General features: G+C 40.5%; 3 protein-coding genes across 6 annotated transcripts in view; all 3 read right to left on the bottom strand.

The window, feature by feature from the left end:
• LOC308089217 (H-2 class II histocompatibility antigen, E-S beta chain-like) overlaps positions 1-17,879 on the bottom strand; it is a 96,404-nt gene that overhangs the window by 56,683 nt on the left and 21,842 nt on the right. The gene's annotated exons all lie outside the window — the stretch shown is intronic.
• The window catches only part of LOC308089223 (H-2 class II histocompatibility antigen, E-S beta chain-like), a 219,489-nt gene continuing 203,116 nt past the window's right edge, over positions 1,507-17,879 (bottom strand). The window contains exon 10 of the transcript XR_013933482.1: positions 1,507-1,719. The gene's annotated coding sequence lies outside the window, so the exon portion shown is untranslated. The remainder of the gene's footprint in view (positions 1,720-17,879) is intronic.
• The window catches only part of LOC308089228 (H-2 class II histocompatibility antigen, E-S beta chain-like), a 57,862-nt gene continuing 41,489 nt past the window's right edge, over positions 1,507-17,879 (bottom strand). For 2 of the 4 annotated variants that reach the window (XM_080433831.1, XM_080433832.1), the window contains exons 6-9: positions 4,949-5,016; positions 3,837-3,950; positions 3,319-3,375; positions 1,507-2,526 (exon numbers count right to left, since the gene is read on the bottom strand). In XM_080433831.1, the coding sequence (XP_080289957.1) occupies positions 3,338-3,375; positions 3,837-3,950; positions 4,949-5,016 (220 nt within the window). In that variant the 3' untranslated portion in view covers positions 1,507-2,526; positions 3,319-3,337. Of the gene's footprint in view, positions 2,527-3,318; positions 3,376-3,836; positions 3,951-4,948; positions 5,017-5,509; positions 5,727-7,585; positions 7,859-16,867; positions 17,123-17,879 lie in introns of all 4 variants that reach the window. The other 2 variants (XM_080433830.1, XM_080433833.1) reach the window with 2 other exon arrangements.

The raw sequence follows: 17,879 nt of genomic DNA, 5'->3' as shown, positions 1-17,879 counted from the left end.
CCTTATGCACCTTATGTCTAACCTCATGTACATACTGTATGTAAATATCTTTGTTTAATTCATCTTTTATTCTCTCCTTGCCCCTCCCCCATCTTCTTTTCTTTCTCTTTCTGAAAATAACTAAAATGATGGAGCTGCACTAAAAATTATTTCACCCACTTCTTTACACCTTTAACCTGTGATGTGACAATAAAGATGATTCTGATTCTGTGACATCTTGGAGCGAAAGGTAGCCTGGGATCAAATACCGTTTTCAGGTTTCTGGTCCGGTCTGGAGTGGAAATAACTTTACGTCATCAGGCGGCCGGAACCCACGACCGGAACCTCCAGCGCTGTGCGCCTTCAAAATGATTCCCCTAGTTTAAAACTTGTTTAGTTTGGTATAATCGTATCGTTTCTTTTGGTATAATAATGGTTTGGTTTCTTCATCTTTTATTCTAACTCGTAGCGCGACTAGCGAGACTAAACGAACTGATTCACATTATGTGGGGAACAAAAACAATGTGACACAAACCGGAACCAACCACCGGAACAACTTTGTTTTTTCCCCCCTTTTTTCTAAACCGGATCACAGGGCTCAGTTTAAGAATGAATACCAGGCTTTCCTCCAACCTGCTCATCAGAAGCAGTTAGGGGTTCAGTGCCTTGCTCAATAAAAACACACTGGTCATGTGATCAAAGTGTCACATGTGTGTGTGTGTGTGTGTGTGTGTGTGTGTGTGTGTTTGTGCGCATGTGGTTGTGTGATGGAGGATGAGGAGGTCAAACCATCAATAGTTAAAGCAATGTTTGAGGAAGTCATCAGTGGGTGAAGAAGAACTTTATGGATTTTCCAAAGTCATACTGTAGCTGTTTTCAACTTGGTGTCCCTATTTATGACATGTTACTATAGGCTAAAATGTCCCAAAACATGTCCAAAAACGTTTCACAAATTATCGGAAAAGAAACACTACTTCACAATTTAAATAAAAATACCAAAAAATAGCAGATATAAAGTACAAGCTCACAAGAGTGTCACATCGCAACAGCCAAACTGAGGGACTTTATGTAAAAAAGCTAGCCATGGTTCACATGACGCTTGTCTGTCACAAGCGTCATGGCGGAATTTCTGGTTTTGGCACTTTCTCCATTTACAACCCGTACATGTATAGAGTGTTTGTTCAGTAACCGTGTTAAATAGCTCTATATTGTGATAGTAATCATTGTTATAGAGTATTTATTCAGTAACCGTGTTAAATAGCTCTATACTGTGATAGTAATCATTGTTATAGAGTATTTATTCAGTAACAGTGTTAAATAGCTCTATATTGTGATAGTAATCATTGTTATAGAGTATTTGTTCAGTAACAGTGTTAAATAGCTCCATATTGTGATAGTAATCATTACTATAGAGTGTTTGTTCAGTAACAGTGTTAAATAGCTCTATATTGTGAATGGACGCTCTCTCTTGATTGGCTGAAATTGGCAACCCACCAGCAGTGAAATGTAAGAGAACATGACGCACAATTATGTTTTCTCATTCCTTTATTGATATTGTGACATTCCATTCAAACCAAGCAAATTAAAGCCAAAATCTAACATCTGAACTTCAAACCATTCATGATCAGGGGCCCAGATCCCAGGGGGGAAGGAACGGATAGAAACACAACAGTGGAGCTGAAAAACGGAAAGATAAATAATCACCTCAGACCACCCTAGAGGACCATGTCCACACATCACCTCAGACCACCCTAGAGGACCAGGTCCACCCATCACCTCAGACCACCCTAGGGGATCAGGTCCACCCATCACCTCAGACCAACCTAGAGGACCAGGTCCACACATCACCTCAGACCACCCTAGAGGACCAGGTCCACCCATCACCTCAGACCACCCTAGGGGATCAGGTCCACCCATCACAGGGAAATAGTGATGTCATGATGATCGTAACACATTAATTATCACACATTATAAATGATTACATAATAATAAATGACTTATGGTCAATTATAAAATAATATGGTTGACTGACTTCCATTCAGATGGATATTAATATTATATATGTTATGAAGAACTCTGATTGTGTTTGTGATCATTTATTTAATGTTTCAATATAGTGTAGAACTGAAATATTATGTTTGTGTTTTCTGACGACAGAAACTATACAAAGTAATTTGATGAACTGCCCACACTAATTGGGACTCCCTCTTCCTTTGGTGTGGCGCCCAGGTGGCGCCTAAACCCTGACCTTTAACCTCACATAAACTATGTCTATAAACCTAACTTTAACCCTAACCTTAACCTCACCTCAAAACCACATCGACCTGGGCGAAACACCGGGAAAAGACAGTAATTATCGTTAGCCTTAGCTAGCCAATTAGCATTTTTAATTGTTTAAAGGACACATTAGTGAAAAAGGTTGATGTTGTCATCATTGTGCTGCTGTTATGACTATTTAAAAGCTGAATGGACACACATGTATTTCCTCCTCTCTCCACCAGGGGGCAGCGATGACTCTCTGCTTCTCTGAAAACACACCCAGGTGTTCTGTGAAAAGACAAAAAAACAATAAGAATCAGAATGTATTAACTGTGTGAACATGTTAACAGAATAACCTTCCCTTATAGTAAATTAATCATTCCCAAATGATTATTAATGTGTCATTCATAACTTGTTAATTTTTTTTAATGGTTAATGATTTAAAACTATTCTATAAATGGTTAATAGTTCATGAACAAGTTATTAGTAGGCTACTTACTACTTAAAACTACTTAAAACCCTAACCTCCAGCACCCTCCCTGCAACTACAATAAACATCAAAGTAGAAACAACTCCATTCAAAGTCCATTCAAACAACATTTGACCAATACTTTGTCAATAGTGTATCTTAGTAGGAAGGGCAGCTCAGTTGGTAGAACACTCTCCTGGACCACAAGGTTCTGTCTTTGATCCTGCTAGTGATGGAATGATCAGTGTTTTAAATGTACTGAATCATTGGGTACAGTTTACTGAAATGTTGTTCAACTGATCCTCTCAGACTATGGGATCTCCAAACTACACAGTTTACCAAGAGCCCCCCCCCCCCATCTGATCACATTGTCATCAGTGTTGTCTGATACAACAAATCATTTGATTATTAAATTTGATTATTAGACTCATTACTATAAGAAATTAAGCAGAAGACACATGATAATGTGAATTCACGCGACCGGGAATGTTTACCAGGCTAGTTGTTTCACTTCTTACACAAGCATGTTGTTTTGTGTATGTTTTCTAGTTTTATACTCTTTTATACATACACAAAAAAAAAAGTTCAGTAAAAAGAAAGAGGAAGTGAACCTGGGTGTGTGGGAGGAGTCTAAAGATTCTCATTGGTTGTCGGCACTAGAATACGACCTGATAGAAAAAGAAGAGAGAAAGTTAAAACACACACACACATAAATCAAATGTACTGTATTGTGTGCATTTCTCCATAGCATGCATAAATGTACACACAATAACACAATAACACAACAACATTAGGGTTCAGTCATCAGAACTAATGTGAACATTTGACTCTTATTTAGGACTAAATGTAACACTGATGTATTAAAGCTAAATGTGACAACATAGAAAACACTTTGACCTCTAACTAGGTAGTCTAAACTGGTCTAAACCGGTTAAGGTTCTAAACCAATAGAAACCAGTTTAGGTTGTGGCTTTACATGTTTGTTTGTTTGTTTGTTTGTTTGTTTGTTTTTTTGTTTGCATTTCTGTGAGGGTTCCACATGTCATGTGATCCTCTGTTGATCTGACCTCATTTCTTCCACTGGTAGTATATTAATTAATTAAACATGTTAATTAAACATGCTAATCACCTTGTTTCTTCCACTGGAAGTAGATGAGTCCAGACAGGAACAAGACCAGACCCAGAACCAGACCTGCTGCTCCCATGGCCACCTTGTTCTTCACTGACTCTGGCATGGAGTCATCTGACAATACAAATATCACATCAAATCATATATCATATCATATCATATATCATATCATATATCATATCATATCATATATCATATCATATCATATATCATATCATATCATATCATATCATATCATATCATATATCATATCATATATCATATCATATCATATCATATCATATATCATATCATATCATATATCATATCATATCATATCATATCATATCATATCATATCATATCATATCTCATATCATATCATATCATATCATATCATATCATATTACTACAGTAGATTAAAACACCTTGTTCTTCACAGACTCTGACATGGAGTCATCTGACAACAACCAAACACAATACAGTCCTTGTGAGTTTGTTCAGTAATAATGAGTCCAACCCTATTGGTCCAGTCCTTGAGGAGTTTGTCACCTGATGTGACATGTCCTTCTTAGAGCTAAATACATCCAAAGCAAAGGATATGATGATAGATTTTAGAAGACATGAATCAACCTTTTACTATGATGATTATAAACCAGGCTGTGGAATGTGCAGAAAGTATCTTGGGACAGAGTCATAGACTCAGAACTGTGAGGCTGTTTGTAAAAAAGAACATCCGCTTGTTCTGTCTTAGAAAACTGTCTTGTTTTCACATTGATAAAACCATGATGACTCTTTGATCAGCTTTTATAAAATCAATCTGGTCTTTTGTCTGTTTTTATCAAGCTCAAAGCGCGGCACTCGGTGCCGCGCTATGAGCTTGTATATCTGCTATTTTTGAAAAGTCTAGTTTTTTTCAGAAAAATTAAGACATACAGTATGTTGAGAGATATTTGACAGTTAAAAATGTTCACTTTAAAAATATATACAAATATTAGTGAACATTTGTGCAAATATCTGCACAAATGTTCACGATTTTTCCAAAATAGCAGATATACAAGCTCATAGTGCGGCACTCAGTGCCGCGCTATGAGCTTTTATATCTGATATTTACACTAGTTTACAGTAACTGACCCCAGTCCATCTTGATAGGCGCGGTCAGGCTGGGATGTTCCACCATGCATGTGATCTTCTCTCCTGATCTGTAATACACACACACACACACACACACACACACACACACACTCACACATTAGTAGTAGCAGCCGATCTACACGCTGAAACGCGCCGCAATTCGACACATTGATCCGTTGATCTTTGTTAATATTCTGTTTGACTATTTTTGTGTAGGAGCGTGAATGCCCCGCTGGGCTCTCCTCCACTCTAGTGTTTATAGTGTATTCCACTATTCCCTCCCCATTGCAGAACAAATAGGAAGGCAAGAGGCAGAAGAAACTTAGTAACGAGATACGTTCTAGTGTACTCCTGTGTGTATTCATGTATAGCACGTTTGCGCACGCGGGTGTGTGTGTATGTTTGTGACACTTAATATTAGCCTACCAATTAATGGGCCATTTGTTTTATTTTTAAAGAATATATACATAGAAATACACACCTAATAGACACCTATACATATTATGTATAGGTGTCTATTAGGTGTGTATTTCTATGTATAGGTGTCTGTTAGGTGTGTACCTGGGTGTGTACTCCAGGTAGGAGTGGTACTGGTAGTACCAGTCTCCATCAGACAGCTCATCGGTAGAGGAGAGACCGGAGGTCAAAGGTTCTTGACCTCTCCACCAGGTCACCAGGATCACTTTAGGATAGAAGTCGTAGCTGCTGCACCTCAGCATGTGAGTGTGTTCACCACGACGAGGGGGAGTCTCTGACTTCAGTCTCACTTTGGGCTCCACTGGATGAATAAGATTATTATTATTATTATAATAATAATAATAATTATTATTACCAGTCATAGGAACATGTCATTATCACTAATAATTGTATATCATCCAAATACGATCCAAATGATCCAGAAAGCCGCAACACGCTTGTGGTCTTCAACCAGCCAAAATGTTAACGTTTCCCGGCTCTCCCCCGTTCTCCTCTCCCTCCATTGGCTCCCACTTGCTGCCCTCACCGAGTGCAAAACACTGATGTTGGTCTACAAAGCAACCAAAGGTATGACACCCCCATATCTTCAAGCCTGATCCAACCCTACAACCCCTCCCGCTCACTCTGAATCTTCTCTAAAACACCCTGGAAAACGCTCCACACGTCCTAGACTCTTCTCCCTTCTCTAAAACACCCTGGACAACGCTCCACACGTCCTAGACTCTTCTCCCTTCTGGCTCCCAAACGGTTGAACAAACTCTCCATTGCAGTTAGAGCTGCAGACTCACTCCCAATCTACCACCATAATCTGAAGACTGTAACACTAGACCTAGCCTTGATGACCTTGCAGGCTTATGCAAAGGTTCAAATGTAATTTAGATATCATGTTGTAGACAGATGCCAGGTTCATTGTAGACCTGGCATCCTATAGTTTGGATAATTTCAATGTACAGATATGTTTGTTTGATATTATACTGTTTAGACTGATGATAGGTTCTTGGTTTACCTATGATCCTAGATTACTATTTCTATGCATTTGATGTATTACCTTGTGTTTTCCTTACTTACTGTAAATCACTCTGGATTAAGAGCGTCTGAAAAATGCCTACATTGCAATTGTAAGTGTCAGTGTTTGGCCACCAGATGGCACCAGAGAATAACATTTCATAGAGTACTGTAGATTCTACAATAGTCTACAGTTTTCTACAAAGTAGAATGCATTTATATAATATAATTTAAACATATTGAATAATACATAGTTACACAGTGCTTTACATAAACAACAATAAAACATTAAATATCATTTAATGAAAATAGTTCGAATGAACAAGATTAGAAACAAACAAAACAATATATAAATACACATTGTCCTGTAAAATATTACTAAAGTGATTAAAAACATAAAAAACAAACTAGTAAAGACAATCATTAAAATATAAAATCAGGTGTTGAAATGAAGTGTATAGAGGTGTGTTTTAGCCTGCATGGTTCTTTTTAAAGTTAATTTAAAAACATTAATCCTGGTGTCTCTGTTTTAGGCAGGTCATTATATGACGGTGAAAACACAATAGATCTATATGTTTCATTTATACTCGGTGTACGATGGTGACACCACATGTTGTGAGCTTGTAGATCTGCTATTTCCACTGCGTGACAGCGTGTTAGGATACAGTATAAATCAGGCTTAAAGGAGTAGTTCACCCCAAAAATTACTTATTTTCTATCAATTACACCCCATGAAGCATTGAATTCATGGAGATTTTTTAGTTTTTGTCTCATTCCTGAGACAATCATTTGATGACCGGCGGTCTCTCCGGTAGGAGACTCAAAGAGTCTCCTTTGAGTCTCCTACCGGATACATTAGCATCTTTCCACCGGTATTCAAATTATTGTCTCAGGAACGAGACAAAAACTAAAACATCTCCATGCATTCAAGGCTTCATGGGGTTTAATTGATAGAAAATCCTTTTTTTGGGGGGGTGAACTACTCCTTTAAATGTTTAAGAGGATCTGAAATGTTTCTCAGCAGATTAAGTAATGTTTTATAATCATTATCAGATCAATATTAACACCATTAATCATCTCTGAATAGAATCATGTGATTTCATGTTATAGTTTATGAGGTGATGAGTGTTGAGTGCTGCTCTGAGATCAGCTCACCTCTCTTGTTCAGAACAGAGGAGTAGTCGATCTCAATGTTGTGTTTGCAGAATGCCTCTCGTTGTGCTCTCCTATAGGCCAGTCTTGTAGGATCTTTATTGAGGCGCTCTGCGTTCTTCACACCAAACTCAGTGTATCCAACAAACTGATCTACTCTACTGTCCCACCTGAGGATCTCATCACCATCGAAATGATATGACTGTATGAACTGTATGTCCTTCAGCTCACTGGAGTTAAACACACAGCGGGAAGCCCTATAGAACACATATCCATCTGGAAATAGACAATTAAAAATGTCATTAATGTTCAGTTTTATTATCATCTGTATAATATCAACACTGCTTGATTTTTTGGCTTACGTGTACGTGAAATGATGCCCTCTCAAGACGAGAGAGGTTGTGAGAGGACGCTGGCGCTGTTTGTTTGCCGCTTCTCCAACCCCTAGCTAGCTTCTATGTGATTTGTTTTAACTTTTTAGAGTTTTAGAGTTTTAGAGTTTAGCTTTTGTAGTGAGTTTTAGCCCTTTTATTTTGCACAGCGGACGCCACTGACTACATCTGTGAGTGGATATTGTGTATGTCCAACACGAACGGAGACTGTCCTTACTACCTGCTGCCGACGTTCTCCAATTCCGGCAAGCATCGGACCAGTCTCCCGCTGTTGGCAGTCATTTGCCTGGACACCTCAGTCTCCGTCCAGCGCTGCAGAGCTCCAATAACCCGGGCAGCCCTCCAGCTGTCCCCGGTGCGGTTAGGCCTCGTTGCCTGGGACCGCCTCTCCTCTGCCAGACAGCCGTCGGTTGTTCAACGTGGCTAACAGCTGCCAACAACACGCTGTTCCAGTCCTCCATAACCTCCTGGATTCTGCTGCTAAGGTGGCTACTGCTGAGGTATATTCCCGGACAGCCTCCCAGCTGTCCCTCGGTGCCTCCTACCCACCTGCCGGTAGCTGCAGCCACTCAGTCGACAGGCGACCGGTGGCCGCAGCTAACCAGGCTAACGGCTAACTCCAGGTTCAACTTCTCATACTCCGTAATATGCTCAAATACTCTACCTCACTCCTACTGGGACTCAATAACTGCACTATTCCAAAATGCATCTCATTCACCAAACAACTTGGAATCCTACGTCGACCCCGTTACACTCACAGAAGCACCCGCCGAAAGTTTGTGTACACTCAGCCTGGCCACTCCATTACAATCATCTGTTCTGCTCCCCGCTCCGTCGCACCTCGATTGCGTCATCAGAACATCGGCGCACTTGGATGTTGTAGCAGCTCTGCGAGGCTGCCACACTCCAAGCAGCATGGAAAACGCGAGTGGATCTCAAACAGCATGGAAAACGTGGAGTGGATCTCACACTACTTCCCCCCCTACAGAAATACATCACCCCAACTACTGTAAAAATGGACCTTCTCAACATCCAAGCACTTAAACAAAAATCCTCATTTATTAACGACCACATTTTGGACAAAGGACTAGACATTATGTGCCTAACAGAGACCTGGCAGCTCCCAGATGTCTATAAATCCTTAAATGAAGCATGTCCACCCGGCTATAAATACCTGGTAAAACCCTGCAGCACTTTTCGTGGCGGCGGCTTTGCAGTATTTCACCGCCTCAACCTGGATCTGTCCCCTTTCCCTCTGCCTACACAGTCATCGTTTGAAGCACTTGCTTTCAAATGTAAACCCCCATTTCCCATGACAGTATTACTCATATACCAGCCACCTAAACCTAACCCTGCCTTTATTCCAGAACTGCATGACCTACTCACAACTCTCTGTACTACTCTGGCAAATCTGATAGCTCTTGGTGATATTAACATTCATGTTGACAACCCCACCCGCCCCCCTGCCTCTGACCTACTGCAATTACTGGACTGCTTAAACCTCACCCAACACATCAACGTCCCCACACATGACAAGGGGCACACCCTGGACTTAGTCATTACTCATTCTATCCACATCACCAATATCCAAGTACATGAAGTAGGTGTGTCTGACCACAGACTCATCCAAATGGAGCTGCCATTCCCATCCCCCCACGCCAAACCCAAGCGCCAAATGTCCTTCAGAAACATCAGAAATATCAACCAAGACTCAATAACACTGGACCTTCAACATCTCTCCTCTGCAAACTTCCCTTCAGCAAGTGAAGCAGTGGATTTTTATAATAAATCCCTGACCGGTCTCTTGGATCTCCACGCCCCAATAAAAAACATAACTGTCACTTTTTCACGCACAGCCCCCTGGTACACCTGTGAGCTGCGAAAAATGAAGACAGCTGCGCGCATCCTAGAGCGGCGTCTCAAAGCCACAGGACTCACCGTGCACAAACTGACCACCAGAAGGCCTACTCTAAAGCCCTTAGAGATGCACGAGCTCAATTCTATTCCAATTTAATTAACAATACCCCCGGCAACTCCAAGCAGCTTTTTTCCACCATTAATCAGTTTCTCAAACCGCAACCTTCCACTCACTCAGCATTCACAGAGGAACAATGCAATAACTTCATCTCCTTCTTCACCACTAAAGTAAACACCATCCGGTCCCAGCTCTCCAGACACTCCACATCTCCAGTTTCCCCTGCCCCCCGCATGGGATTTCTCAGCCTCTCCGCTGTTTCTCCACCACCACGCAGCAAGAGGTCGTGGACATCATCAAAAGGATGAAACCCTCCACCTGTGCCCTGGACCCCTTCCCCACAGCCCTAGTAAAGCTTAACATCTGTGCCATAAGTCCCCTGATAACTAAAACCATAAACCTCTCACTCCAGTCTGGCCTTGTTCCCTTTGCATTGAAGACAGCCATCATCACACCCCTGCTCAAAAAACCCTCATTAGATCCCGACAACTTGGCCAATTACAGACCCATTTCTAACCTCCCTTTTCTCTCCAAAATTTTGGAAAAAGTGGTGGCAGCACAACTCCAGGACCACCTTGACATAAACAGCATTGCTGAGAAATTTCAGTCTGGTTTCTGTGCAGCCCATAGCACGGAAACAGCCCTAGTCAGAGTCAATTCAATTCAATTCAATTCAAAGGGCTTTATTGGCATGAGAAAACATACGTTTACATTGCCAAAGCAGAATGCACAATACAACAATACAGCAATACAATCAAAACAAAAAATATGTACATTTGAAAGTCAGAATCTTCAATAGATCAATTTCTATGTACCAAGATCACTGGGTGCAGGTATGGTGCCGGAATATACACAATGATTAGTCTTTAGGGTGGTTGTGTTCCGTTTGATATCCTTCTCCTATCACAGCAACTCACAAATCTTGCTGCTGTGTTTGCACATTGTTGTACTTCGCCCAGCAGATATGGGAGTTTTTTGTCATTGGTCATGTTTTCAAAATCTCCGTGTGTGGTTGTAATCTGTGGGAAGTATGTGTCTCTGATGTCTTGGTACAATGGACAGACGGTTAGGAAGTGTAGCTCGGTTTCCACTTCATTTTGTGTGCAGTGGGTGCATAGTCTGTCTTCTCTCGGGATACAGGTCTGCCTGTGACGACCTTTCTCGATCGCAAGACTGTGCTCACTGAGTCTGTACCTAGTTAAGATTTTTCTTTGTTTTGGGTCAGTCACGGTGCTCAGGTATTCTGCCACTGCGTATTCTCTGTTTAGGGCCAGATAGCATTCTAGTTTACTCTGCTTTTGTGTTGCTTCTTTCCAGTGTGTCAGGTAGTTTACCTTTTGCTGTTTTATAATTTGGTTTAGTCCAATGGGTTTTCTATCTCGTGGCTCTGTTTGTGTTTGTGCCCGGAGTTCCAGGGCCAGCTGGCTGAGGGGGCATCTCTCTAGAGTTTCGATGTGTGTGAGTGCCTTGTTATGGAGTGCATCTAGGTCGCTTTCTTTTAGGTGGTTGTAGAACTTAAGTGCTCTCTTTTTTATTTTGATAATGAGTGGGTATCGTCCTAATTCTGCCCTGCATGCATTATTTGGTGTTTTTCGCTGGGTACGGAGAATGGATTTGCAGAATTCTGTGTGTAGGGTCTCGGTTTGGTGTTTATCCCATTTTTCAAGGTCATGGTTTGCTAATGGTCCCCAGATCTCACAACCATAGAGGGAAATTGGTTCTATCACAGAGTCCAGTATTTTAAGCCAGGTTTTAATTGGGATGTCTATTTTGATGTTTCTTTTGATAGCATAGAATGCCCTTCTTGCCTTGTCTCTCAGGTCCTTTACAGCTTGGTTGTAGTTCCCTGTGCTGCTGATGTTTAGGCCAAGGTAGGTATAGTTTTTTGTTTGTTCTAGTGGGATTGTATTTAGGACAAATTGATGGTTTTGGCGGCTGGATCTTTTTTGAAATATCATGATTTTAGTCTTAGTTAGGTTCACTGTCAGGGCCCATGTCAGAGTCACAAACGACTTACTGATGGCAGCGGATGCAGGTTCCCCATCACTCCTCATCCTGCTTGATTTGACTGCAGCATTCGACACTGTTCACCACGACATCCTCCTCAACCTTCTTCACTCCATTGGTCTCTCTGACTCTGCTCTAAACTGGTTTCATTCCTACCTCTCCGACAGAACCGAGTGCGTATCCCTGGGAGGAAAACAATCCCGGACACACCATGTCACCTGCGGTGTCCCCCAGGGATCCGTACTCGGCCCCACACTCTTCACACTCTACATGCTCCCCCTCGGCCATGTCATCAGTCAGCATGGCTTCTCGTTCCACTGCTATGCCGACGACACTCAATTGTACCTCAAAATTGACCCACCCCCCCTCAAACCAGCCACCGCCATCTCCGTCACCCCCCCTGCAGACCTGCCGGCACCATCTCCTTCATCCACACTGACCACCTGCCTGGAGGAGATGAAGGCGTGGATGAAACTCAATTTCCTACAGTTAAACAGCTCCAAGACTGAAGCCATCTTAATTGGCAGCCCCCACCAGATCAAATCATGCCCCATAACCAGCATCTCATTCTCCGGTCAAAATCTCCCCCTCTCATCCACAGTCACCAACCTGGGTGTGAAAATGGACCCGCACCTCACCTTCGAGGAACACATTAAACACCTGTGTAAAACCTCCTTTTTTCACCTCAGGAACATCTCCACACTCCGCTCCACACTCACCCTGCCAGATGCTGAGAAACTCGTCCACGCCTTTATCTCCTCCAGGCTGGATTACTGCAATGCACTACTCATCGGGATCCCTAGCAAGAGCCTCCAAAGGCTCCAATACATCCAAAACAGCGCTGCTAGGGTCCTGATGAGAGTGCGAAAATATGACCATATCACACCCACCCTCCGCTCACTTCACTGGCTCCCCATCTCCTTCAGGACCGAATACAAGATTTCCCTTCTCACCCATCAATTCATTTACGGCAACCCCCCCCCCCCCCCCCTACCTCAAAGAACTCCTCACCCCAAAGCCCGCCACCCGAAGCCTCCGCTCCAACAACACCAACCTTCTTGTTGTCCCTGACACCAACCTCCGCACCATGGGCGACCGGGCCTTCTGTCACACAGCCCCATGTCTGTGGAATGCCCTCCCAGACCACCTGAGAGCACCACAGTCCACTGATGCCTTTAAAAATGGACTAAAAACCTACCTTTTAAAAAAAGCATTTTTCAAATTTTCATGGACTTTGTTTGTTTTTCGTACTAAGTTTTAATTTCTAAATTTTGGCCTTTTAGTTTAGCCTAGTTGGGTCTATTGTAATTGTTTTGTTGCCTATGCTGTTTTTATGCCTTGATTTTAATTGTAGCACTCTGAGATTCGTGAGAATGTAAAGTGCGTTATAAATAAAATGTATTATTAATATTATTATTACTAGGCTAACTGCCCCCTATCGGCCAAATATGTCACTACATAAAGTCTAAAATAGGTTCAGGATGTGAAATATGGCATTAATATATTTTTAATGTATATTGAATATCTTAAATACAATGAGATTGAGCTACCAGTTAAGTTTTGTTTCTCTTACTATGTGTCCAGATGTCTAGCATGGCTGAGTAAACAAGGACTCTGTCTGTCTGTCTGTCTGTCTGTCTGTCTGTCTGTCTGTCTGTCAGACCCCATCATGTATTTCCAGGATAACCCCTTTTTTTATACCTAGGTGATTTGAAAATAGCGTAGATCTGCTATTTTCAAACATTTTAGTACTTTTACTTTTGGTACTTTAAGTAAATTTTGATGCCAATACTGTTGTACTTTTACTCAAGTAAATGTTGAATTCCGGACTTTTACTTGTAACAGAGTACTTCTAGATTGCATTATTGAGACTTTTACTTAAGTAAAACATTTGAGTACTTTTCCCACCACTGACTCTAGTCAGCAAACAAGGTCAATAGTCACATAGAGAGTAGAGAGAACAATGTAGAGCCTCAAAGAAACTAGGATACCAGGTCAATCATTATAACAATCAGCTGAGTTACATTAAACAAATAAAGGTAATTATTTATACTGTAATTAAAGCCTGCATTGCAAACCTGAACAAAAACACTAAACTGTTGCTTTTTAAATTAAATTGCAGTATTTTATATAACCCCCAAATGTATCAAATAAATCATCATTCAATTCAAATAATTGAATGAGTGCATTGACTTCTGGGGGGTCCCCAGACAACATTTTTTGGGGGTCCCCAGATGATTAGCTTAATAGGTAACATTGTTTTCTCACTCAACAGTAAACAAACCAACATACAGTATAAGTGGATACAGGGTATCTGCACATTTATAAAGTGACAATTTAATGACATTTAAGACCTTTTTTAATAGCAAATTGGCCAAATTGTCAAATGAATAAGAGACAGGCAAACATTGTGAAAATAACCGATCTACAAGCACATAAAAATATGATTATTTTGGGTGGTCTCCAGTTCAACTAGGATTATTTTGAGGGGTCCCACCCATTTGAAATAGGATTACCATTTTAACCTCCCCCCACCCAAAGTGATAGGCCAAACCCACAGCTTCAAACCAACCCCCCAAGGTGATAAGCCACGCCCACCCCCAGCCGCCAGCAGATCTACAAGCTATGAGCTTTTTTTGTATTAATCAATAAAATAAACAACCATAAAATAACATTAAAGTAATACTAGGTAACTTTTTCAACAAACTAAAGTTAAATTGTATATCTTTTGTGAGTGGCAAATGTTTCACAACACCCACTCCATGAATTTCACCCCCGAAAGCCTTTTATAAACTATTTTCTATTGAAACGGTGGTTAGGTTAGCCATTCCCGGCGAAAATGACGTCATCCGGCCGGAAAACAGAAACGGAAATGCACCGGTTTCCTGTTTGGCCAGGAACTACCGCACCGGTTTCCTGTTTGGCCAGCCCAGGAACTACCACGCTAATAACAAAAAGGAATCTCACGCTGTTTTTAAGAGATTGTAGGATTTGAAGATGGAAAAACAACAGAAAAAGATAACACAGCTCACGGTGACTAAAGCTCCACTGGCTAACAGAAACGATCCACTAATCTGAGTTCCCAGAAGTTTTCGCCAGCTCGGCGAGGAACTTCTGGGCCAGAGCCCTGGTATTTGTGGGCGGGATGTAACTTACGCTCAGAATCTGAGCGGACTCTTACCGGTCTGAGAGCTGTGCAACTCGTCTAAAAAGTCTGACAAGAGGCAAACAGCAGTACACAACAATGGCGGCCGAAATTTCTCAAGGGGAAATTGCTTCCCGTCGATCCTATTTAGATGCAACACCCAGTGCATGTGGATCCCGCCCCCTTTTCTTCATTGGCTGTTGATTTGAATCACGACGCAGTGGCCACGCCCCTGCTGTCCAAGCTCCGACGCAATGCCTCCCAGACTAACGATCCACAGATAGTATAAAACAATTAAAATAACGCTTTTTGAAACGCTTCCGTCTTCCGGTGAAAACAAATGGAATTCTTGGTAACGCAGGAATAAACGAAAGGCCTGCAGTGACGGTAATGACCAGCAGAGGCTGCTAAAAATCGTTATTTGTGGACCTGCATTGTATTGCTTTAACAACACACTCTACCATCCTTCAGTGGTGGAAAAAGTTGTCAAACGTTTTACTTAAGTAAAAGTATCAAAAATTGCAATATAGAGAAATACTCTGTTACAATTAAAAGTCCGGAATTCAAAATGTACTTGAGTAAAAGTACAAAAGTATTTTTATCAAAATGTACTTAAAGTACCAAAAGTAAAAATACTCATTATACAAAATGTCCCATTTCAAGTTTTGAAATGTATCCAAAAAAAATTTAAATAGCAGATCTACAAGCTCTCAATGCATCAAATCGTGATTAGTGACGCATTGTGAGCTTGTATATCGGCTTTTCAAATGGCCTATAGGGCTGAAGTGGTTACTGTATGTTTTGTAATGATAATCAAAATCTACAAAGTAACTAGTAACTAAAGTTTTCAAATAATTGTAGTGGAGTAAAAGTACAATATTTGCCTCTGAGATATAGTGGAGTAGAAGTAAAAGTATTGGAAATTGGAAATACTCGAGTAAGTACAAATGGCTCAAAATTGTACTTAAGTACAGTACTTGAGTACATGTACTTAGTTACTCACCTCTGTAATTTAATTAATGAATCACAGGAACATTTTGATGGTAACTGTTGTATAATCGTATTATCTTGGATTTTGACATTATTATACATTATTATCTTTTAATTGAAAATCCAAATAAATAAAGTAAAGTGTATCAGATACGCTCAGTGGTCATTGGTCATGGGCCGCGGTAACACGCCGTCCCACCAGTCTTTTGAGCAGGAGCACGCACACGCACATGCATCCATTAAAACAACCCTTAAGTTCACACCTCAACAAAGGCTGCCGACTGCCGGGTGTCACACCAGGTGAATTAACATAGGAATGAGCCTAGATGCATATCAATTGTCCATTGTGTGACCTGTAGTTAGGTGTTAAGCCATGTGCGCGTGACGTCTTTAAAATAGTGTCCCACCAGAGATAGATTCACCAAATCAACACTGCGCTTCCTCAGACGCTTTTTGGATGGTAAACGCTTTAAAAAAAAAATCTGCACAGTATACGTATATAGTGTAACACGGTAGAACACACCACTGCATCTACATAGTTGTACCATCTACACCTCACCTACATCTCAGGCTGTACAGAGCAGATACTAATGCATAGATTTGTAATAAATAAAAATAAAGCACGATGAGCACATATTTATGTTAACTAGAAATACATATTATTTAGAAAATATTTCACCATAAATGCTTAATATACATGTTTAAACATTTTCATTAATGTTAAATATATTCAACCGTTTTAGTTAAGAACTATTGTGTTCATAGTATTCATGTACCTTTCACTGGTGGTTTCTTCAAGGCAGTGAGAATGGTGTCCAGGTTGACTTTGCACCACGCCTGTTCATTCAGAACTAGTTCATAAGCTGCTGGGAAGGTGATATGATCTACAAACGGAGGCTGAGGCTCCACCTTCTTCCCTTTGTTGAAGTCTGCGTACACCATCACTTCACCATCCAGTGCCATCATCCACTCTTTATATGAGACTTTAACTGTGTCTGAACAGCCAACGAATTTAATGTCCTCATGGAACACTGGAAATAAAACAAAAATGACATTAAATTCAACAACAAACTTCTTCACAGTGACAATAACACATAATCATCATATTAATCTTGTTTGTAGTGGTAGAAAAAATACTCAAATATTTTACTTAGCGAAGTAAAAGTATCAATACTGCAATTTAGAAGTACTCTGTTACGAGTAAAAGTCCGGAATTCAAAATTTACTTGAGTAAAAGTACAAAAGTATTGCTATAAAAATGTATTTAAAGTACCAAAAGTAAAAGTACTAAAATGTTTGAAAATAGCAGATCTACAAGCTCACAACGCGTCGCGATGCGACACGTTGTGAGCTTGTAGATCGGCTATTTTCAAATAGCCTACACAGTAGGTATAAAATAGGGCTAAAGTGGTTAATGTATTTTTTTATAATGTTATAATTTATGTCTGCAAAGTAACTATTAACTAAAGTTTTTCAGTACAATATTTGCCTATGAGATGTAGTGGAGTAGAAGTAAAAGTACTGGACATTGGAAATACTCCAGTAAAGATAAAGTATAAGTACCTCAAAATTGTACTTGAGTAAATGTAATTAGTTACTTTACACCACTGCATGTTTGGTTCTTATATGAAGTGAAAGGTTGGATATTAAAAGTAACTTCCTGTCAAACGTTTTATTCACTGAAACAGATTCAAATGTTTTTTTTGTTTTGTATTTTATTATGAAAGTAATTCATACGGAATGATTTATTTCATGATGTCACAACAACAGTTCCTAACATCTGTTTTA

This window comes from Gymnoscopelus braueri, assembly GCF_963280865.1.
Source record: "Gymnoscopelus braueri genome assembly, chromosome: 7".
Lineage (NCBI taxonomy): Eukaryota > Metazoa > Chordata > Actinopteri > Myctophiformes > Myctophidae > Gymnoscopelus > Gymnoscopelus braueri.
This window is presented reverse-complemented; position numbering and strand designations above follow the sequence as displayed.